Below are 22,079 nucleotides of genomic sequence, written 5' to 3'. Positions count from 1 at the left end.
ATATGCTATATAAATGGGGGGAGGGGGAGGGGGAGGGGGGCAAAGAAAAAAGCTACAAAAGTTCACGTACATATATATATATATATACCCAAGTTCCCCCGACTTGACTTACTCCCAAAGACCAGAAAAGAGACTCTCTCTCTCTCTCTCGCACTTCACCGGCAAAATCCCAGACATTTGACATTTCGAGCGAATCGAAACATACGACGTTCGAAGTTGGAAACCCAAAGAGAAATGTGCAAAGATATACACAGGCGCTACCTTCGCTGCAACCACTACGACTACGTTCTCGTCAAGCCGTGTCGCGATGTGCGCAGGGCGCTGGACAGGATTAATGAGCCGTGCTTTCATCTCGAGCAGGTGGGCGTCGTGCCGTATAGCCAGTCGGCGAGGTGTAGGTTGCAGACGGTGTATCAGGTTTATGACGGGTATTGTACGCCGTGTGATATGAAGAGGGAGGGGTGGAGGTTTAGGGGGTATGTGGCGGGGTGTGGGGGGTGGCCGAGGTATATGTGAGGATTTGGTAAGGGAGGAGATGATGTGCAGAGGTGTTGACTTTTACAATCTGAATATGCAATTCACATTATGTTGTTAGCGACTAACCGTAGACCTTATGCTCTCTCTCTCTCTCTTACTTCTTCTTCCCCAGCCCCAATGCAAGATGTACTTGTAAGTTCCACTCTCGCTACCGCGTCACTGCTCATATATACCAATCGCCGACTTCAAATCTACCGCCTTTCCAAGTTCAATATCTCCCAAAGAATCACCCACTCATCTCACCTTCTTCGCAGCCTGCTCAACAGACATATCCCCCGCATCACTCTGCAGTAAAGCCAGTGTAAAAAGTCCCGTCAGCGACAACCAAATGTTGCCCCAAACGCCAATGCCCATACTAGTATTGTAATGGCTCGGCAGCTTATAGTGCTGGTACGCCCCAATCCCCGTCGCAACGTGGTGGAAGATGGTCGCCGCGACAATAGCCTTAGCGTACGGTACCGACGAAAACTTCTTCGCCGACTCCGCGGTAAACGGGACGGCGTTGGTAAGAGAAATGAGGACGAGAGCGAGCGTGATGAGGCACCAGCCGTCGTTGCGCACGTTGTAGGTTTCGAGGTCGTTGGGGGCAAGGTTGAGTTGTGAGGGGGGACGGAACCCTTGAAAGTCATTGTTAGTTTGGTGTGGATTGGCTGGAAGGGGTACGCTGGTTGAAAGGGCGGGTGAGGTATACGTACATCCGATTACCATGATAGGGTCATATACACGGCACAAGCCACGCAGGCCGTACCAGAATGCTGTGCCGTACGCATATGCGTGGAAGACCTGGTAGCTATTATTAGACCCTTCTTTCTCTCTCTCTCTCTATATATATATCTTAGTCTGCTTTCTCAGCGGGAAATACATACGGTAGAGTTCATAGAAGGCATGTTTGTCGACGAAAGGTTGATTCGATATCGCAACGTTTGGGAGCGCAAGTGTACAAACTCAACTATTTAACTCTACTCTCCAATACCCTCCTCCTCCCGTCTTTTTAAATCATATTTGTTGGGAACTAAACCTCCTGGCCCAACATGCATGTTCCGCGACGTCATAATGAGAGCTCCATTGGCTCCATCGGTGTTACTCGTGCGTGAGTTGTAAGCCCAGCAGCCGCATAGAGGGGGTGTTTCCCCGCATAATCCGATCCAAGTGAGATGATCGTGCAAATTGTAGATTCGATGCGATCGCGCTTGATTGTTTTTGGGGAGCGGGGGCTTGTAGATTTCCCGCTCAATGGTTAGCCGCCGGATGGTGTCGGGAGCCAGATCTAAGGCAGATCGACTACAGATCTGAAGACGCCATGCTGTAGAAGATCACGCAACTAGTAATAGTGCAGTGTGGTACGTAGTCTTTGAGACATTCGGGAAGAATGCGTCTGCATGTAAACCTATCTCTTTCTCAACTTGCCAGGTCTGAAGCTGATAGCTCAAAGCTGAGCATGTTCAGTAGTACGATGACGACATAGTACTTCTTATCTTATCAGCTTAGCTGCTCTCACCAAGTTGCTTTTGTTTTCTCAGCGCAGCATCCTCGGAGCTTACGCCTTCCCGTGCTATGACCGTCCAGTTGGACCCTCGGCACGAAAGACGGTGACTACACGTTGTTCATCTCGGCCATTTAGCCGTGTCGCGATGCCATGGCGCCGCCTGGCTTGGTTTAGATGACACGTCTCGTCCACTTGTCGCACTACTTACCCACTGCAACTATTCCATTAACAATCAGTTTCAATCAGCCAGTTACGGCGGCATTTACTTCCATGCTCGGATGCAAGAGACGAAGAAAAGTGTAAGGGCAGGCTGGAAATGCCGGATGTGTCAACGGTGGGAACGTGGCAATACTGGTGAGATTCTCTTGACACATCTAGCTGCGAAACTCACAGAGCAAAGTTGTGATGCAAGAAACGAAGAGTGTTTGATAGAGGGCGTGATGGTATGGCGCATTGATCGGAACATATAGCAGTGCTAACAGCCATCTTCAGCAGTTTAGTCCGTAGCAACTAAACGTGAATCAATCCACCGAAACAATGCGCAAACACGAAAACACGATGAACTCATCTGCTTAAACGATCAGTCCGCTAATAGAACGCGTGGGTTAAAAGTTACCGATAAGAGCATGGGTGTCACATTTGCAGCGCTATAAATCAACGGCCAAAAGTATTATATTTGACCTCGTCACACCAGAGACGTCTTCGTAACCATGACGATCGACATATCCACACGGTCGTAAATCAATGCAATCGCAAAGCGCATCGCAAATCCTGATTGCATGCATAGTTTACCGTCACCACTCCCGCACATCAACGACACCATGCCACCTTCTTCCAGGGCATACGCACATCAGCGATTCAGCATAAACACACAATCTTGATTTGGCTTTCAACGGTTTCGTCCGTCCAAATCGGAGAGGTTTCTTTATTTGGATACCGTTGGACACCTCAGGAATTTTGCACATGCAGCCAATCACGCCTCAGCGGGTACATGGCATGGCGTGTTTCAGAATTTGGCTCGGCTGTACAGGGATCTAAGGACATAAAATTGGGTCGCTACCTGGAAATCAGGGGTACAGGCTCGGCAACGTGGGCAAAAGATACGGATATGCGAATAGGAAGATGGGAAAATCTCTTGTTGCACAACGCATGCGTGTGCATGGATTTGGCGATAAGAGCTGCCCACAGCCTTCGGCCATACAGTGGAATGTGTGGGTGGAGACACCTCAACGGTGCTAATTTACGGTACGACGCGTTCAAATTTAAGTGGATGGCTATGATGTCGAACCGAATTCTAGAATCCGTGCCATGAAAAAGGAGATATGCGGTGGGTGTGGCTTAGTATCAGTAGGCTGAGTCGAATCCTCCTGTGGCAATGATTTGACTGGGTCCCACCGCTCCATCCTTCTTCCTTCCACTTGTCTTGGTTTGCGGATCACTCATTTTTCTTAACGGCCTCTGCCTCGTCGTTTTCGACGATTTTCGTTCTTTACTTCACATTCCTTTGAAGCCTTTGGGTACTGCGTGCCACACTACATTCATTTCACAGCGCAAAGTCGTTGCTGCAACCTCATTCTTTACCTTTTGACGAGATTTACCTACAATCATTTTTCTATTGTTTTTTTGTTATTTTTCTAACCAATATGATACCACCCAATTTTGCCAACGCCATAACCGTCGTTCTTCAATCCGCAGCGATTGCTTCTCAACCACCCGCGCCAGCGCCTGCCACCTTACTCGCTACAGCCCCACGTGTCGCAGGATCCCTCAAAGCCAGCTTTCCTAACCCAAATCTCGCTCTGTTTCCACAACCGTTTTGGTGGTGGCAATCTGGTTGTGCCGTCGATGCGCTGCTTACATATACCGATGTGACCGGAGACCGCCAATATGAACCACTACTCGAACAAACCATTCTCAGCCAAGCGACACCAACCAATGACTTCCTCACTATCGACGCCACCGGCAACGACGACCAGACATGGTGGGCCCTTGCTGCTGCAACAGCAGCTGAGCTCAAATTCCCTGAGCCCCAGGGAAGTGTACCATGGATCGACCTTGCACGCAACGTCTTTGCGCAACAGAGAGAGCGATGGGGCAACGAGAAGAAGGGAGCAGCAGGATGCAAAGGTGGTCTCGGTTGGAAGATTGCAAAGGGCGACGGCAACGATGGCTTCTTCTACAAAAACAGCATTTCCAACGGCCTGATGTTCCAACTTGCTGCGCGCCTGGGAAAACTATCGATGGCCACCAACGAGACCGCCGCCAAGGAGGCGCAAGAGTGGGCGGAGAAGGTGTACGACTGGAGTCTGCATGTGGGGCTTGTGAGCGATCAGTTCGACGTGTTTGACGGCACCGACGAGAAGAATGGATGTGCGGATCTGAACCACAACAAGTGGAGTTACAACGTCGGCGTGTACATGTATGGCAGCGCAGTCATGGCGGTGCAGACTGGCGACGCGAAATGGGTCCAGAGGACAAGAGGCTTTATCCAATCCGCAAACCGCACGTTTGTGAATCAAGAGACTGGGGCCTTGTGGGAGGAGAAATGTGAGGGTCAGACGGGAGAGGAGGCTTGTAATACCGATCAAGTCTCGTTCAAGGGCCTGTTGGCACGGTGGTTGGGCGCGACGGCGGAAATACTGCCAGAGGTCAGCCTAGACGCAAAGGCGATTGTCAGTCGGGCTGCGACGGCGATGCTCGACGGAAAGACGGAGGGTCTGGGCCCGATTGACTCGTTCAACGCTGTTGAGATTCTCGTTGCTAGTCTCAAGACGCAGGGAGTCAAGGGAGAGGGTGGCATGATTGCACCGCGAAGCACAAAGAGGGCACGAAGGGGAATCGCATAAGCTTTCAGTGACAATTTATATGTAGACTGTCCAATATATTGTATCCTACTAGACTAAAGCAATGTGTATGTAAATATGCTACTGGGCATCATGTGATGATGTGTAGTGATGATGTGCACTACAGATGCCTCTGCTAAGATACTCTGAAGGAGTGGAGTGAAGTGGAGCATCAATCGTATGCCTACGACTCATGTAGTAGATCTCTACCAACCCATGAGTCGCACGCCTTCTCGTAAGAATCCAGGGCATCAAAGCGCCTCCTTCCATGTACCTTCCGACATCCATGCAAGTATGTGTGTGTGTGTGTGTGCTGAAGCGACGCTCGTTCGTCAGTTCTCAAACTGGCGAGTTAGCTGTGTTGCTTGCTCAGTGAGTGCCACGTAGCGAAGCCAACGTCCTTGCATTCTCTGCAGCGACGTCGTCACGATCCCTGAGCTCGCGTGAGCTGCTGCCCGTGTTGTGGGAAGAGGCATGTGCGTGCGAACTTGCGGAGCTGGATCCATCTTTCGGATGGGTAGTGAGAGAAAAGGAGGCTATTGTCTTATATACCCTGCCGGAAGTATAGTTTGTACCGCTCGCCAGCTCAACAATGTCATTCTTGTTGATGGTGGTGCCGGAAGTATTCTTTGCACCGCCAGCTTGCTCAGCAGTGTCATTCTTGTTCATGGTGGTCTTGGTTCGTCGCTTAGTGCCACGCTTCACTTCATCATCGCCCTTTGGCAATGGTCCATGCATGAGGGCAATGATCTCGGCGTCACGTTCATAGTCTGTGAAGGACGAGAATCCAAGAGCTGAAGAAGGAGCTGGTGCCTGTGGAGTCGTCGTCGCGTCGTTTGACGCTGGAGAAGGATTGACCGGTGTGTCCATGAGCTTCCTGTACTGAGCTGAGCAATTGAGAGGATCGTCAGTTATATAGTAACCAGGATAATTTAGATATATATAGTGCTTACCGAGCTCAGTGACTGCGTCGCTCTGTGGCTTCGAGGCTTTGTTACCCGTGTCAGAAGCATTGCCAATGACTTCCTCCTGGTCGTCCGCGAAATGGATCGTCTTCCTACGCTTGTTGACACGAGCTTGATGTTCAGTGTCCGCTTGACGACCGCTCTTGACCCATGCTCCGCGGTTGGCGTTCGCAATGGTGTTGGTCAATGTGCTCTGGTACATCTTGTGAGGTGCACCGATGATGGTCCACGCCTTTTCATTCTTCTATAGCGGCATTAGCAAATTGAGGCAGTGATATATAGCTCAGGACAAACAAACCATGAGGTTAGCAGCGACGTTCTTGGAAGTCTATAGTGACAGTCAGCATGCCGTTTGCCGTACGCAAACGAGTATCATACCTTGAGAACAGTGCAGATCCAGTCGATGCGCTCCTCAAAAGTCCATTCCTGAGTTTGACCGATGTAGTTGACCAGGTTCTTGTCGTAAATCGGAACCCTGAAGCCATCGGTGTGTATAGATTTGGCCATCCGCTACATGGCATGATCAGTAACATTTTTATATAGTTTCACAGTCGTGAACTCACAACGATATCCCAAGCACATGCCTCGATTGCCCAATCCTGATAGTACGACGCTTCGCCTGGGGTTAGACGTTTGCGGTAAGCGTTCTCTGCAGTATCCTTAGCCGTGGACATGTCTTTGAAAGACGACACAAGCTTCCTGATTACATCCTGATGGTCTTTGTCAGTCTGCGGGATAGTGCTGTCCGATACTGGTGCACGCCACTGGATGTCGTTCATAACAGCCTGTGCGTCAGCCATATTCTGGAAGTATAGGCCATTGACTTCAACAAGATTCTTGTCGAGGCATGCAGAGGTGGGAGGCTTGGGACGACAACTAGGCTTCAAGTAGCGGCTTGGGCTTGTCGGGGAGTTCTCGTTGAAATCGGAATGGGCGTTGTCTGAATGAGACTGTATAGCAGGTCGTGGAAGCAAGGTGTCGGTAGGCATCGTGCCACCTGCCTTGCTGAGAGCATACTCAACAAAGGTATAATTGAGGTCTTTATCCGACATGATACGACTGTTACTGCTGGATGGAGAAATGAGCCTGTTTATATCGCAAAGGTTAGCCGCGTCTTTCGAGTTAGTATCCGGAATCTAAGGCTCTGGAGGTTCGACTGCGGGTTCGCCGGGAGGTATCGTCAAGAATTGGATAGAGGCTGAGATCGAAATATATATACTCCCCAGAAACGGAGTGAATTGGGGTGGAATTGACGCGTGACACCTTTACCTCGAAGTCGCAACCAAAAATCTGAGTGAATTGGATATCGCATGACAGCAGCAAACGCTACAATGTCCCTATACGCCTCTTCAGTGGAGGAGAATGGTCAGCCGGGCTGTTGCCTTGTTTTGGCGTTTGAACACGCCGCAGTGAAAGGATTTTTATATCGGATTTTGGAGGAATGCCGTATATAAGGTTGACCTGAGTTGAGTAGGGTAGCATGTGAATTTAGTGAATGCGGTTGCTTGCTCGAATGGCAGAACAATATGATCCATATATAGGTAGAGGCGTGTATGCGACGTAGTCCATCTTCGAATTCCTGCCGTCGCCCTTTGGTCCAGTCCAGTGTGTGGGTTTGCGGATGCTGTATATATTGAACATGTCGTTCATTTTGATTAGATAGTCGTCTTACGCGGCGGATAAATGATTGTATATATGTGTCGAAAATCTTTGTTCATGGGGGGCGAATAGTTGCTTCAAATATCTTCCAGCGGTATCAGATACTCAAGATCATCGTTCATTATCACGATCATTGTGAGGTAATCGAAGTAACTCAAAACGTAATTTTCACTGCGTAGGCCGCTGTAGAGGCGATACAATGTTGTGACTCTCACTAGCAGGTGTATGTGGGATAGCTGCGCTACTCAAAACATCATGTGAAGATATCAGAAGCGCTATCCCCCAGAAGCACACTACCTGTCCTGGTATGACAATTCCCGATCGGTAGTTAGTTGCTTTTGGTATAGAAGATACGTTGCATAGTTCAAAGACTCTTCAATTCTGATTTGATCATCACAAATCCAAACATATCTTACAAAGCGCACATATTCGAATCACAAGCGGAAAAGTGTCTCGGCGTTATCTCACCCTACATAACAAGTCGCATTCCCACATTCCCAGACCGTCGCAACGACCATATTTGTATGCCAAGCGCTTTCTTACCACCCGTATTCTTATTCGGTAGCTCTCCCCGCCTTCTAAATAAAGATATCCGAGCAACGATGGTGAACTCGATAATCAGGGTCCTGTTATACGCGGAACTAACATCTACTACAGCACTTGGCCAGATGCTCCATCCCGGTATTCGGGATTACTTTAAGCGAATCTATACGCTCGCGGTCCTTCTCTTAGAGTGACAGTAGTACGGCAGTAAGAGCGCATCCCGATTGGACCTCCCAAAAGGGCTTGTATTGAAAATCTTTGGCTAAAAGAAAAGGGGAACATAGGTTTTGCCAGGGGACTCCCGAATGAGCCCCGTTACGACCAAGCGCACATGAGATAGATTAAACAAGTGGCGTGAAAAAGGACCCCATGGGGTGTTGGCGAGGCTAATAAATTAAGCTGCCAAGACTCGGGTAAGACTTGTCTTGGTAAATATTCCTCCGTCCGCTGCGCGAGCTAGATAGTATTCGGGCCTTATGGAGACGCGCGTTGTGGTAATCTAGATCCGACGAGCTAGTCAGACATCAGCTGTTCATGACATGTTCACACAGCCAAGTACATAGTAGCATCAACAAGACGAAGGGAGCAAACTGGTGTTCTTTTGGTGTTTGGAAAAAACATGCACTGCATGTATTAATATGTGCTGAGAAAGAAGTAGTATATACACTAAGAATCCAAAATCCAACAATTCAGACCATATATCTCAAACTCTCCAAGTCTCACATCGACCCCCTACTGACTCAGGATATAGGGCGTTTAGCAAGTCTTGATGGCGGAAGCGGTGTACTTGCAGTTGGCGGAAGGACCCTTGGAGACGGATGAAGGCTCCTTTCCGGGGGTGGTACCCTTGAACTCCTCGCAGATGGTCTTGACGGAGGTAGCGCAGGTGTTGGAGATGGTGGAGCTGTCACCGAAGTTGGGGTTGATGCCAGTCAGGACCTTTCCGCTGTAGGCCTTGACGTTCTTGACAACAACATGGCGGGTGACGCTGTTCTTGCAGTTACCGCAGGCACGGTAGAGCTTACCGAAGTCAACGGCGGCTGGAAGTAGTTAGTATTTGTAGTTCTCGGTGATGAAGAAGTAGTAGGGGGTGAACTTACTGAAGCCGTCAATGGTAACCGTACCCTTTCCGTTGTGCTGGATGACCTTATCAGCGGCAGCCTGGGCACCTCCGCCCCTGACCACAGCGTTACCGTCACCCTTGAGACTGAGAGCATCCTCGCAAACGTCGACCCACCAGACATTCTAGTTCAAAAGTCAGCTAATCATTCTAGCCCAGAATAGACAGATATCTTACCTCGATCGTGCAGGAACCCTCGCAGTGGACACCCTCGATCTGGTCCTTTCCAATGATGGCGTTCTTGAGAGTACCGCCGTTCTTGACGATGAAGACGGCGTCCTTGTCACCACCCTCAACCTGACCAGTGCAGCTGACACCACGGCCGTAGGTCTTCATGCCACCATCAAAGGTGCCACTGACGGCCTGAGGAGCCTTAAGGGTAACGGATCCCTTGGAGGCGGGGATGGGGAGAGAGGCGCGCTTGGCAAGGGTGAAGGCATCGTTGGGGGTGGGGGCAGCAGGGCCAGCGGCGGCGAGGCCAGAAGCAGCGGCAATGAGGGCGATGGAGAACTTCATTTTGATGGAGATTTTATTGGGTTGGGATGCTTTGGAAAAAGTGGTATATGCAGCACGAATAGAAACGAATTGAAGATATAGGGAGTGTGGTATGCGTCAAGCAAATAAAGGACTGAATGGATTCGGTGTTGGATGCCCTCTTCTTTATGGGGGTGTTTGTTGCACTTATACTCGTTTGACTGCCACTCCCGCTCTCCAGCAATTGCTCCGCGCGCGTTCCAGGTACAGACGGTGGAATGTCTCCCCAGTGGGGGTCGAGACCAAAGCGCAGCGCATCATGCGTCTGAATCAAAGAGCCTGAGGAGGTGCTTTGATTGGACGCCGCGCCTCACAGATGGCAGCTGTTTCGTGGAATGTAAATAGGGCATCGCGGCAATTGAAGTCGATTGGAGCTAGAAACAGACTGCCGCGCCGACGCTAGCCCGTGGAAAGATGCCAAGCTGTGTAGTGAAACGGTAGAGAGGTCCACCTCAATCCCATTCATCTGGGACGCCAAGGCGCGCGACGATTTCCGCTCTCTAGATAGAACGCCTGGCCAGTCAAGCAATTTTCCGCCACCTCCTCACGGTTGAAATTCAAGTCGTTCGCGACTCAAGGCGCGGGGCGGGTGGTCACACCAGAATGCACACTTGACCAAGTGAAGATTGTTCCGCTACACCTCCTTCCGTCCCTCCCTTCCTCCCTATCTTAGTGCCTCGTCGGTACCGAGTTCATTTAAGCTCAAAACTACGCAGTGTATCTTGGCATAGCGGACCTCGTATTACTGGTGGGGTAGACCATAAGGCTTCCACTTCTGCTCTGTCGATCCTGCAGCATCTCATCTACTATGCCTTTATGCGACTAGTGAAGCTTCTCCCAAGTACGTGCCGTGCGCTGTATCTGAATGACTGATTCCACACCGGATTCTGGATTATTTTCCGATAGGTCCAGATTCTTGTCTTGTGTTTGGCGCAATCTCACAATGCCATGGAATTATAGATTGGTGGCTGAATTCGCATAGGAAAATCTGTTTCCGCCTACGGGATTATGGCGTTTCATCACCAGGAGCTATGTTTCTCAATGTTTGGACGTTGCCGTGTGTCGACTCATGGGGCCGCGTGGCATAGAATTGTTTTTCAGAAGGACTAAAGGACATTAGGTGGATCAAATGTTGCAATGATGCTTGGATATGGCTGAGTAGTAGCATCCGTCCATAAGACTGATAGCCAAGGTGCCTGGCTGAGCACATTTTGCGGCAGTAGGCTGTCAAGGAGGTGGCGTTTCGAGTTCTCGCGAAGCCAGATATGTCACTCGAGACCCGTGCGTTTTCCACTGCAGAATGTCACGTGACAAACATGTCAAGGTGATCTCAAAGTTCCACAAGCCGCTGTCAACACTGGAAATATTGTGGAAGTACATGGTTGTTCTTTCAGGTATCGAAATTTGGAAGACAGGGGTCCTCATTTCGTCGGGGATCTTGCGTTCTATTACCAAGGTTCCACATTCTGAAATCTCAATGTACCCTGTACTCAAACACGGCTCTCGGACATGCTTGTTGGTTCCGTTGACGCATGCAGCTACCCGAAAACTGTGGGCAATAAGTAGAACCCGCCCTGCCAAGCAAATTCTTGGTGGAGTCTAAACAAGAGCAGTAAGTAAACCGCTACCCAGGTTTTCTTTGAGATTCGTCATGCAAACGATGAAAATCATGAAGGATCATGAATACTAACAAATCTCATCAGTATAGGACGGCTACGCAGCGATCTTTTTGATTCTGCCTTGTGTCTTTGGCGGAATTACTTGGACGCGTAGGCACTCATTGTCACAACCTCCAATTTCTTGGCTCATACGTATGTAAAGATTTCATGTAGATCGGGCCTTTCCACTCTAAAATGGGGTGCATCGTCCGGTAAATAGTTAATTTAAAGTTGTTATCTGCGCATCATCGTGTAGGCCATCTCACTGGCTGCCTTACCGTCTCTATAATTTTCCCCGGCAAACCTGCCAAACAATTATTTCCCACATCATGCTGTACGTACGTCGTTGCCAAGAGGTCTCTTCATCTCAATGTCTACATAAGTATAGGGGAAGCATCTCTTGATGTTCCATGTTGGAGATGGCTTGGTTTCCTCGAACGATCTTCCGAATAAAGAGAAATGCTTCCTCTCTCTTCTCTCAGAGATTTCACAGACAGACATCCATGCTCAAAACCATTCTGTCATATTGAGACATACGACCGTATACTATGGCATAAAGGTTCACTTTGCTTGCGTCCTATTCGTAAGTAGGAACGTACTTCCAGAATCTTGAAATCATCTGTTGAAAAAAAATGCCCGTTGAGAAAACGCACAAACCCAGTGGCAAGGAGCGGACAAAATCGGGATCAGTAAGCGTAACAGCAGATCGAAGATCGCAGAATGGGTCTGGCCAGTCAAGGCGTGTAAATGAGTCATAACGAGCAATTTCATCACCTCCTTGAGCTCGAAAAAAGTCGTAGCTTGACGTGTCTATGCTCCGGCCACCCTGCCCCGTGCCTTCCTTTCCCAAGACTTATTTCTGAGAGCACACGACAGACTTGCTAGCAATCATGACGATAGCCAGAAAAGAAAAGAAAAAAAACTTTGCTCTTTCGCCGCTACATACACGCAGTCGGCCGCTAATTTCCGCACCAAGTACTGCAAATCAGACATGCACAAACCCTCCCCTCCCCTCCCCCCCTTTTGCTTGCTCAATCAAAGAAAAAAACACCCTCTAACCCATCTTTTCCCCGAGAAATATAAAGGATTCATCAGTTGCAAAGCAGAAAAAAATGGACCATGACATCAAGTACAACAAGTGCGAAGTGAATTTTAATTTCACATATCGAACAGGGATGGCCCCGTTATCGATGCCACCCGCCAACCAGGTTTAAATCCCCTCCCCCTCCAAACAAACAAACAAACTTTAACACTGATTTATTTTCCCGCAGCCTATAGTCTGCCTCTCTCTTTCTCTCTCTGTAAAGTATGCCATGTATATCTCCCTCAATCCCAGTTTTGTGCTTCATTCGCAGTAAGAAACCCCCGCCCCCCGTCTCTCTCTTACCCAATAAACGATATCGTACTTGATTTCCTTTTTCATTTGTGACTACATAGACTCACACACCCGTCTTCGGTCTACCATACGGCTCCGAATCCGGCGGGAGGTACTGCGGACAGATACGAAACGGGATGGCGCCCTGTGACGCGAGGTAGCGCTTGTACTTGAGTGCTTTGCCGAGGACTTGTGCTTGGTTGATGCCGAATTCTTTTTGGATGCGCACCATGCATTTTGCGACAAAGTCTTGGCTCGAGGGCGAGGCGATGGGCATGGAACCGGCCTTTGGAAAGGTTAGAAAGGGGAAAAAAAATAAAACGGAATTAGTAAGAGGTGGTGGGGGAATGTAGAGGGGGGGGAGAAGGGGAATACGTACAACATAGAGTGCCCATACGGTTGAGTAGCCGCCTGCTACGCGGACGATGGGGAGACGGTCTTTGACTGAGCCGGTGCCGATGAGGGCTTTGACGACGCCTGATGGCATACCCTTGAAATTTTGATCGAGGGTCTTGAGAGCGGTCTGGAACTCTGCAGGTGAGTTTGGGGGGGTTTTGGGGGAAGCTGCGGTTGCGGGTGATGCGCTGAGTTCATCGCCGACAGACGTTGGTGTTGACTTGTTGCTGGTGTCATCTGACACTTCGCTTGGTACTTCGCTAGGTACGTCATGGAGGAATTGCGGCATACCAGCTAGAATATCTGATTGTAAACTGTACAAGGTACGGACGCTTGTTTCTAGTTGTTCGTGGTACTTTGATCCGACGAGGGCTGGTGGTGTAGACGCGAAGCCGGCTAGTATACAATTTCGGATAATGTCATGAAAGTATATTCTGTTGTAGCGCACCCAGTTCCATGTCTGAGCAGCTATCGCCGTGTAGTAGACATGGTAGAAGTGGTCGAAGATCTCGGGTCGCTTCTCGCATAGGACAATATCGTAGTCCCATTCTGGTCCTGAGTCTTTGAAGATATTGGCTGCAATGTTATCGAGCTCAAGCGCTGACTCTATGATTTCGGGTAGTGAGTGGGTTTGCTGGTTCAATATGCGTGCTCGAAGGTCAATGGTTTTGATGTGGAGAAAGAAGAAGCGGTTTCTAGGGTCATTGGTGTCCAAGTGCTTTATGACTTCAGTATTGAGGTCGTGAACAAATTTGGGAAGGGGCATGCCCTTTCCCATGCAGTTCATGGTAAGAAGGCCAACAGTATGGAGGTACATGCGCTGCCCAGCTGGGGTTGAAAACTGGTCCATGCCTCGCATCTTGATGAGAGAGGCAGCACCTTCGACATGATTGCTCCACCCTTGCAAACTATTCTCATTCGAAGTCGCTTCAACCATGCCCAACAGATTAATGGATGCGAGGGTGCTATCGGCTGTGACAGCTGTAGGGGACGATATGGCGGCGTTTGTCATCTTGATGGCATCCAAATACCAGCGAGTGGCTTCACGCTTTAGGCGAGGGTCCATGTACAGATTTGCTATTCCAGCGATGCCCAAAGCTGTCATGGATGTGGAGACCAATGGATGGAAGCCATGGGTCGACAGATGTTTCGAGTATTCATCGGACTGTATAGGCGGCTGATCAACGCCAAGCGTATAGTATGACATGAAGAACGAGATTCCTTGATCGATGAGTGACGCTGTTACAGCCGGCGTTGGCGATAATTGGGCTATTATGTGCAGGTAAGCTTCCCGCAAATTACGCGCCTCGATTTCATCCTGAGCATCACGAGCCGCAATAGCTTTTGCCTTTGATTTCTTTGCCTTTGCCTGAATATGGGCTGTTTCATCGTGGAAGAAGTTGTCGATGTTGCGATCGTACCCTGGGCATTGGAGATGGCGATCAGAGCATTTGACGCAGCCACCGGGGCGCTCATCACACTATGGTTTCGATCGGGTAAGTGTCTTGCATTCAAGATGGACCGAGCTCACGGCCTAGTACGCACTTTAATTCTACGCTCACGACATTTTTTGCACCCAGTAGAAGGCCGGCCACGATACACCATACTGACAGCTCCTGAGCTTGAGAACGTGCTTTCGTATAGTACTTTGAACAGATACGATGGGGATATTAACAAACAACTGGAATATTTCCACCAAGAGATAGACTGCGAGAGCCGTCACAAGGCTGAAGGATGGTTTACAGGCACATGGTATAAGGCTTAGTTGTTGATGTGGCTGTGCAGGGGCCATGGTGGGCGGTGACCGGAAGGCCCGAAGACAAAGCCTCTTGGGTACGCACGTCAGATACCGTTAAGATGGAAGGCCTAACACTAAAAATATGTTGTTTGTCGTATCAGTGGCGATGGGGTGTTGGTGTTGCCTCTATCAATTTTGGATAGAACAAAGGTAAAGTGGAAGTTGTTTCTATTCGAAGCAAAGTCAGTAGTTCTTCGGCTCGTCCACACCGTCCAAACAATGAATATAAACATTTTAATTTTAGCTTACGTCATCGAATAACCAAAAGGCGTTGTGGCGGAGTGGTTATCGCGCAAGACTAGAAATCTTGTTCCTTCGGGAGCGTCAGTTCGAATCTGGCCAACGTCGTTCTTTTTCTTTTGCGTGTTGAACATTCTAACGAGTCAGACATGTATACTTTTTTTTTGGCCTAATTAAGGTTCTTTCCGTTGTCGCGGGGTTATTAGTTTGAGTTTTCCCGATAGGTATAATTTATCGTCCTGGTCATAGTGATAATGAGAATATTAATATTTATAATAAGAAGAATAAAAAGAAGAAGAAGAGGTATTGATTATATCGATAACACACAAAACCTTGGCTATAGTCGTATAATAAGTAAGAGTAATAAGTACAAAAGTAAATAGGCATATGACCTCATGCTATACTTGTTATACCCAAGAGAATGTTTGAAACCTACTACTAACTAGTACTATCCACCATGACTAAACCTGACCATCACACACGCCAGCATGACAGTACTTTCCGCAACCTTGTTCCCAAGTCCACGCATTAACATGAGTAGTACTTTTATCATCATCATTGTGATCATCATTGCCATCATCGTCTTCATGTCTCTTGGCTTGATGATGACTCCAAACCCCATTTCCACACTCGTAAATGCAAGTGCAGTACTCTGAGGCGTCGTCCTGGCGGGTGCACAGGGAGCGATCGCCTGTCTGTTTCGCGTACAAGGCACCCAGACTGCCTATGGAGATGTCTGTGCGGGTGTCAGATAATAATCTGTGTTTGATAATAATAGATTCGGGGAGTGATGGAAAGGGTCTGGTTAATTGGTTGGGGGGGGGGGGGGCGAGTAATGTTGTGTCTGTGTGTGTGGAGGGAAGGGAAAGACGCACTGAAGTTCTGCATGAGTTCCCAACCACACGCTTTCTTCTTCTGGGGTGTTTTGGGGGTGTCTGCGATAGAGGCCGAGACAAGGGAGAGTGATAGGAGTAGCATTGCGATCAACATGGTTATGGAGAGTGGATGCTTCATGGTTTGTGGGTGATGGCTGTGGAGAAGAAGAAAAAGAGGCGAATACATGTGGAAGGTTTCAGGGTTAGTCGCAGCGTTGGAAGGTGTTTGGCGTTGGGTTTGCTTCTTTTACCGGCGAGTAGAGCATGTTCATGGGAGGTGGTGTTTGCACGCACACGTGGCTAGTTGCAGGCCGTGCAACCAAGCCACAACGGTGTGAAGAGACGTGCATTGAATATCGTCGTCGTCGTATCAAGGCGTTATGTGTCACTTGGCAATCGCACGGTTATCACGGGAATGGTTGATATGTGGACCAATTGGAAGTGGTATCTGCGTAAGACCAAGTATTTCATTCATACAAGTATCCCATAATTATATGATCATCAACTGGTCAATGTGATACCCCGAACGCCTCGCTATGCAAATGGGTATCAAAAGGCTGTCTCTAGCCAGCACGAAAACAAAAGACAAAAACGGCATAGAGGTGAAATCAGAACCATGCAAGACTCCAGAGCGCGGGCATGTTTGGCCAGCGCTCTTGCCATGTGGCGAGAATCTCCGGCACACGCTCGTCAAAGCCAGAACGAGCAGCACCGCCACCAGACTGCCATCCGCTGTCACCATGTATCTCTCGCTCTTTGGCAGCAGCTTCATTCAGACTGAGAGCAAGATCTAGGATAGCTTTGCCGCCAACAAGGGCTTCCTCGTGGTTGTCCTTGATGTCGACATTGAAGACATGCACAGGACGGTTGAGCTTTCCGCCCTTGTTATGTAGATCCTCGAGCACAGCATCAAAACAACGTTCTTCACAGGTGATGACGACGTCAACTACTCCAGCCTCAGTACCTTGGGAGCCCTTGTCCTCAGCGTGGTCAAGGCGAGGCTTGCCGGGTACCCAGTCCTGGAAGCGCTCAGGGTAACCCTTGATGTTTAAATTACGACCCAACATGTTGAGCAGGCCATTGTTTGTGTACAGAGCGGTGTTTTGCTCGGCGAGCTCATCATGGATGGCACGGTACGTGGTGCTATTAAAGTGATACACATTGGGCTGGGTAATGGTCGGCCCGGGCAGACGCACGAGGGAGCCGGTACCGAAGCTGATAGTTGGAAGATGGGCTGATGCCAGCTGGAGATGAGCTTCCATGGAGCTGGCCAAGTTAGGATCAAGGTGTGAGAAGAGCAAACGCATGTACATACCGATTCTGATTACTAGCACATACGGTGCAGAACTTTAGCTTGAAACTGTTGTCGGGGACTACATTCGGGTCTGGCTGGGTGTCACCGGCACCGTCCATGCCCATAGGCTGGGGCTCGGCGGGCGGGGGCGGAGGAGGTGGAGGCACAGCTGCAGGCGTCGCCTGTTGTTGCTGCTGCTGCTGCTGCCTCGCGCGTAGTCGTGGGTCGGCCGACATTATTATTATTTTTTTCGCGTCTTTGGGCGCAGCTCTGCAAATTCTTCACCAGAGTCAGTCGTGCTTCTACATGTGTGTATGCAGTAACGGTGGCAGTGATCACGCGAGGTTCAGAATTTTCAGTGTATATTATTATTGAGAGTCCTCAAAGGCTAGTGCCTAGGACAGCTCCAATATGTGTTCATCATCTCACAGGCAGGGCGGGCAGCGGGAAGGGGCGGGCGCAAGGGAGGGGGAACTGGAGACGTACAGTATACAGGAGGAGTGGTCCAGGTCATAGCCTCTGACACGCAAAGGCTGAGGTTGAGGCCAAAGGGGGTTGCTGTGGTGGTGGTGGATGTTTGCTTGTGAAAGGCACGAAGCCAGTGGAGGAGCAAGCTTTGTCGAGCTCGCACTCGCACTCAGCAGGTCATTGTGCCTGTAGCGGGGCTGACTAAGCGGGCCGTGCTGGGGGCTACGGGCAGGTGGGGCAGGCCGAGCAGCATGCGTCACGCACTCGCAAACGGCGCAATGGAGGGGCTACACAGTAAAGTCAGTACTAATGCTGCTACTACGACTGTCATGACTACTGCTAATACTACTAACGACTGCTAGTAAGTTGCCATGATGCTACCGGCATGCAAGTATACCATGGCCGCCGAGTACTTACTGTACCCAAGTATGCCGTGGGCCCGGCGCGGTGCCATGGACATGGGCCTCGCTTGCTGTTCCTGGACCTGGACGCTGTCGCTCTCGGCCGGGCGGGCTTGTTGGGCATGGTGAGATTGTGCTGGGTAGGTAGGTATTGCGCAAGCAGGCCATCTGTGGCCCGATCAGGACGCGGCGCGGCTCGGCCTGCCTGTCAGACAGCGTGCCCGGACAGGGACGTGGAGATGCAGCAACACAGGCAGACCAGACAGGCTATGCGTTTGGGCGTCTTTTGGCAGCGTGACAGCATACGGTGAAGGCTGGCCAGGGAAGTTCCTCGCTGCCGTCGCAGCACAAGACGGCGTAGGTCGTCTGCAAGCAGCTAGCCCCCCCGCGCCTGAAACAATCTAGAGGCCAACAGGGCTAAGCCGGAGCGGTTTGCACGCCTCCAAGGCTGAACACACGCAACAACTCACACGCACGCACGCACGCAGACACACAGACACACAGGCACAGCCCCTCGTCCATGCTGCCGGCTAGTACCATCCCGCCCACCACACTCGTCCTACATGGCATGAACCATTGCGCTGCTGCTCCTCTGCTACTACATCCACCTCGTCCACGCCCACGTCCACGCCCACGCCCACCACCACATGGCTCTGGACGCCCGCAGCGCCTTGGACTGATTCTGAAACGCAGAACCGGCGTCTAGCATGTCCCCCGCCAGCCCGTCCCAAAAATAGAGCATCTGCACCCATTCCCAACCCGCCTTCGTCCACCACGCGCCGCTCCACTGACTGCACTCGACGCTGTGTCCTCGCTCCCTGCCGAGACACTCCCGAAGCCTCGACATTATCCGTCAGGCGCGCAACTGTTGCATCCTTCACTGCCAAGCCCTAGCGCCAGTCCTGTGCCTGCACCCCCACAACCCCATCCACTCCTTCTCCAGCCGCTTCACTGCCCAAACATTCTTCTCCCACACGGACCCTCCCCCCAATCGCCACGCCCGCCTCTCCCAAGCCCTCGAGTGCGCCCGCCAACCCATTGGCCATCGCCCGCCTTCTCCCCTCCACACGCCTACCTGGTTCCACTCGCGCCGCCATCTCCCACAACCGCTCCCGGCCCAGCCTCAGAGCCCTCATCTCTGGCTCGCTCCAGCCCTGCGTGTGCGCCTCGCTCCCTGGTCCACTCAGCGCCAATTGCGCCGGTGCTCTTGTGTGCTCATTCCCGATTACGCCAACTTTATCCGTCTGGTGCGCCGCCTTGCTGCCCGCACTGCCCGCACTACCCACTACACTGCCTTCTGCTGCGCTTCCAGCAGTCCATATAGACCATCGCTGACGATTCAGTCTCGACTCTAACCTCCCCTCCCTTCCCCCCCCCCAAAAAAAATCTATTGCGCATGACCGACACCGGCACCGCTCCAGACACGCCTGTCTACACTCAACGGCTAGACGAACCCACGGAACCGGCTGCAGCGCGCGCACATCAGCCTGACCAAAATATGGCTGCCGATGTCCTATCCCCACGTAGCGACCCGAATGCTGCGCAGGCAGGCGTGAACCGCACCTCACTACCCCCACTCGTCACCTCCCCGCCTTCCAAGGCCAAGCTTGAGCGCGCCAGTTCCTACCTCAACAAGCGCCTCTCAACCTTCTCAAACATCTCAAACACATCAAACACACACCAGTCGGTACGCTCACGGCCGCAATCAACCGCCTTTCCCATCTTCCACTCGAGCCTGCCCTACTCACTGGTGCGCGACTTTGCTTACGACCCGCTCCATCCTCTGTTCTACGGTCCCCTCCCGGAACAGCCATCAGACATATCCACCCCCGCAAGCGAGCATAGCCGGAGACTTTCGGACCCACCCCCGGTAGCATGGCGCAACGAACGAAGCGGTTGGTCAGCGGGGTCGTGGGATGAAAAAGAAGGCGAACAACTCCCCCAGACCTCGTACGACGGAGGCCCACCATATAGCGAGGACGAAGACATCTCCAGCCCCGTAGTCACTAGCCACCACGGCGCACGACACAAGAAACACAAGTCCAACATTGTCAACTTTGATCACACACGCGGGCGAAGAGGATACCCGGAAGAACAACGGCGTAGCTCCATTCTGCCCCTCAATGGCGACAGCAGCCAATTCGGCAATGGCAACGACGATACTGCTAATGGTTCTAGCAGCGAGTACATCACATACCCGCCAGAGTCATCCCGACTTGGCGTCCCCGAAGGTGCGTCGCGGCGTGATTCCCATTTTGCGACAACCCTACCACCACGTGCCTATGCCGACGCCGATACAGCTCTCCAACAAGGCCCACCATACGATTCAGACGACGACATGTCCGAGCCTGAAGACTACATATACGACGACAGCCGCTTCTCACGCGATTACCAGTTTACCATTGCTTCACCCGATGAGGAGATGCACGGTAAGGCAGTTGCCTTATTCGACTTTGCCCGCGAAAACGATAACGAGCTACCATTGGTAGAAGGCCAGGTCATTCTAGTATCATACAGACACGGTCAAGGCTGGCTAGTGGCCCAAGACCCAAAGACCGGGGAGAGCGGTCTAGTACCTGAGGAGTACGTGCGCCTACTCCGCGACATCGAAGGAGGCTGGAACGGCCTAGTAGGTGCTATTCATTCGCAAACCGAATTACAACTTCCCGAAGGCAAGCACGGACCAGAAAGTCTGTTGAGCCCCGTTTCTGCTGGGCCAGAAGCCAAAACGCCCACACAGGCTGATCATCCTCAGAACTATACTCCGGTCATATCGACCTTCTCAACTAGCCACAAGGACCTTGAAAAGTACCCCACGGAAAGGCTTGGAACACCCACTACTACCGAGGGTAGTGTCTTTCCACGAAGCAAAGAGGGTGGCGCTATGGAGGGTGTAGAGACGACCCCGGAACCGCAGTCTCAAGAACAGAGGTTGTGACTCCGACATGACAGTTTGCTCCCATTACTATGAGGGTGAGCGTACAGACATTCGAGTAGGGGATTCCAATCCACCTCACAACCACCGGGGGGAGCACCTCCATATGGCTGTGCCATCAGCCCAAACGCCAGGACCGAGAAATTGTAGCAACTCTGACTCACCACAAGGCCTACGCAGCACACGAGCATTCAAAATCGCTTTTTTTTTCTCAACACATTCGCTTCGATCCCGTGTCTTATTTCTATCTATATTGACGAATGCATTGCGAGGCGCTGCGGTAGGAAGTCTCGAGACCCAGACTAAGTCCATAACGGGGCCATGTACGAGCTTGTTTAAAGCTATTTTATTTTTTTACCATGGAAGAGGAAAAGGAGGAAAAGAACCAAGGCGAACGGAAAGGGAAAAAAATGGTTGATCGTAGAAGGAAGGGACTTTCACGAGGCTAGGATCAAAAAGCTATATCATGATCTGGCAGGGGGAAACTTTGAATGATGAACGACGATGTGGAGGATATCAATGTTCTCTTTTCTTACCATTTTTTTTCTCTTCTCTCGTTCCACCATCATTGTCGCTATCATCATCATCATCATTATTATTACCATCACCGTCATCATCATCATGTTCATCAGAGGAAGAAGAAAGAATCCATCCACGGTTTTCAATCAATGTAGTTGTACTCTTTTTTTTTCTCTTGATTGCATCTTCATCTTGCTACAAACCTCCCCCTTTTTTTCTCTCTCTCCTTCCCCTTTCTAGCACTCTCTATCTATCTCTCTTACACCTGCACTCATCTCGCAACAATAACCCCCCCATCGAACTAATCAAACAGCGTGAACTTTTTAGTATCAAACCAACGCCTCCTCCCCCTTTTCCCTCCTTTTTTTTTCCTTCCCTCGTTCCGCGGACAAACCAAAAGAAAGAAAAAAAACTCCCCGGAAACGGAAACGGG

General features: G+C 50.6%; 8 protein-coding genes across 8 annotated transcripts; 2 read left to right on the top strand and 6 right to left on the bottom strand.

The window, feature by feature from the left end:
• Positions 1 to 771: 771 nt before the first annotated feature.
• On the bottom strand, positions 772 to 1,424 carry COCMIDRAFT_96345 (uncharacterized protein; the record flags this gene model as incomplete). Its single annotated transcript, XM_007690176.1, has 3 exons — positions 772 to 1,154; positions 1,233 to 1,320; positions 1,404 to 1,424. 3 exons carry the CDS (start codon positions 1,422 to 1,424, stop codon positions 772 to 774), a joined length of 492 nt encoding a protein of 163 aa, XP_007688366.1.
• Positions 1,425 to 3,666: 2,242 nt separating this feature from the next.
• On the top strand, positions 3,667 to 4,869 carry COCMIDRAFT_5648 (glycoside hydrolase family 76 protein; the record flags this gene model as incomplete). Its single annotated transcript, XM_007690142.1, has 1 exon — positions 3,667 to 4,869. The coding sequence occupies one exon, from the start codon at positions 3,667 to 3,669 to the stop codon at positions 4,867 to 4,869; it is 1,203 nt and encodes a 400-aa protein (XP_007688332.1).
• A 933-nt stretch (positions 4,870 to 5,802) lies between these two features.
• On the bottom strand, positions 5,803 to 6,820 carry COCMIDRAFT_49975 (uncharacterized protein; the record flags this gene model as incomplete). Its single annotated transcript, XM_007690175.1, has 4 exons — positions 5,803 to 6,075; positions 6,130 to 6,159; positions 6,210 to 6,341; positions 6,395 to 6,820. Coding segments are annotated over 4 exons (861 nt in total), but the record flags the coding sequence as incomplete, so codon positions are not given.
• A 1,969-nt stretch (positions 6,821 to 8,789) lies between these two features.
• On the bottom strand, positions 8,790 to 9,669 carry COCMIDRAFT_5646 (polysaccharide lyase family 3 protein; the record flags this gene model as incomplete). Its single annotated transcript, XM_007690141.1, has 3 exons — positions 8,790 to 9,073; positions 9,134 to 9,278; positions 9,331 to 9,669. The coding sequence occupies 3 exons, from the start codon at positions 9,667 to 9,669 to the stop codon at positions 8,790 to 8,792; spliced, it is 768 nt and encodes a 255-aa protein (XP_007688331.1).
• Positions 9,670 to 12,784: 3,115 nt separating this feature from the next.
• On the bottom strand, positions 12,785 to 14,323 carry COCMIDRAFT_26652 (uncharacterized protein; the record flags this gene model as incomplete). The annotated part of the gene is made up of 2 exons (XM_007690146.1): positions 12,785 to 13,006; positions 13,100 to 14,323. 2 exons carry the CDS (start codon positions 14,321 to 14,323, stop codon positions 12,785 to 12,787), a joined length of 1,446 nt encoding a protein of 481 aa, XP_007688336.1.
• A 1,292-nt stretch (positions 14,324 to 15,615) lies between these two features.
• On the bottom strand, positions 15,616 to 16,132 carry COCMIDRAFT_96375 (uncharacterized protein; the record flags this gene model as incomplete). Its single annotated transcript, XM_007690174.1, has 2 exons — positions 15,616 to 15,890; positions 16,030 to 16,132. The coding sequence occupies 2 exons, from the start codon at positions 16,130 to 16,132 to the stop codon at positions 15,616 to 15,618; spliced, it is 378 nt and encodes a 125-aa protein (XP_007688364.1).
• A 505-nt stretch (positions 16,133 to 16,637) lies between these two features.
• COCMIDRAFT_96323 (uncharacterized protein) lies at positions 16,638 to 17,559 on the bottom strand (the record flags this gene model as incomplete). Its single annotated transcript, XM_007690173.1, has 2 exons — positions 16,638 to 17,295; positions 17,345 to 17,559. The coding sequence occupies 2 exons, from the start codon at positions 17,557 to 17,559 to the stop codon at positions 16,638 to 16,640; spliced, it is 873 nt and encodes a 290-aa protein (XP_007688363.1).
• A 2,131-nt stretch (positions 17,560 to 19,690) lies between these two features.
• Positions 19,691 to 21,130, top strand: COCMIDRAFT_96328 (uncharacterized protein; the record flags this gene model as incomplete). Its single annotated transcript, XM_007690172.1, has 1 exon — positions 19,691 to 21,130. The coding sequence occupies one exon, from the start codon at positions 19,691 to 19,693 to the stop codon at positions 21,128 to 21,130; it is 1,440 nt and encodes a 479-aa protein (XP_007688362.1).
• Between the last annotated feature and the right edge of the window lie 949 nt (positions 21,131 to 22,079).

Source organism: Bipolaris oryzae, assembly GCF_000523455.1.
Source record: "Bipolaris oryzae ATCC 44560 unplaced genomic scaffold scaffold_72, whole genome shotgun sequence".
Classification (NCBI taxonomy): Eukaryota; Fungi; Ascomycota; class Dothideomycetes; order Pleosporales; family Pleosporaceae; genus Bipolaris; species Bipolaris oryzae.
The sequence above is the reverse complement of the archived record's forward strand: the minus strand, read 5'-3'. Positions and strand labels throughout refer to the sequence as shown.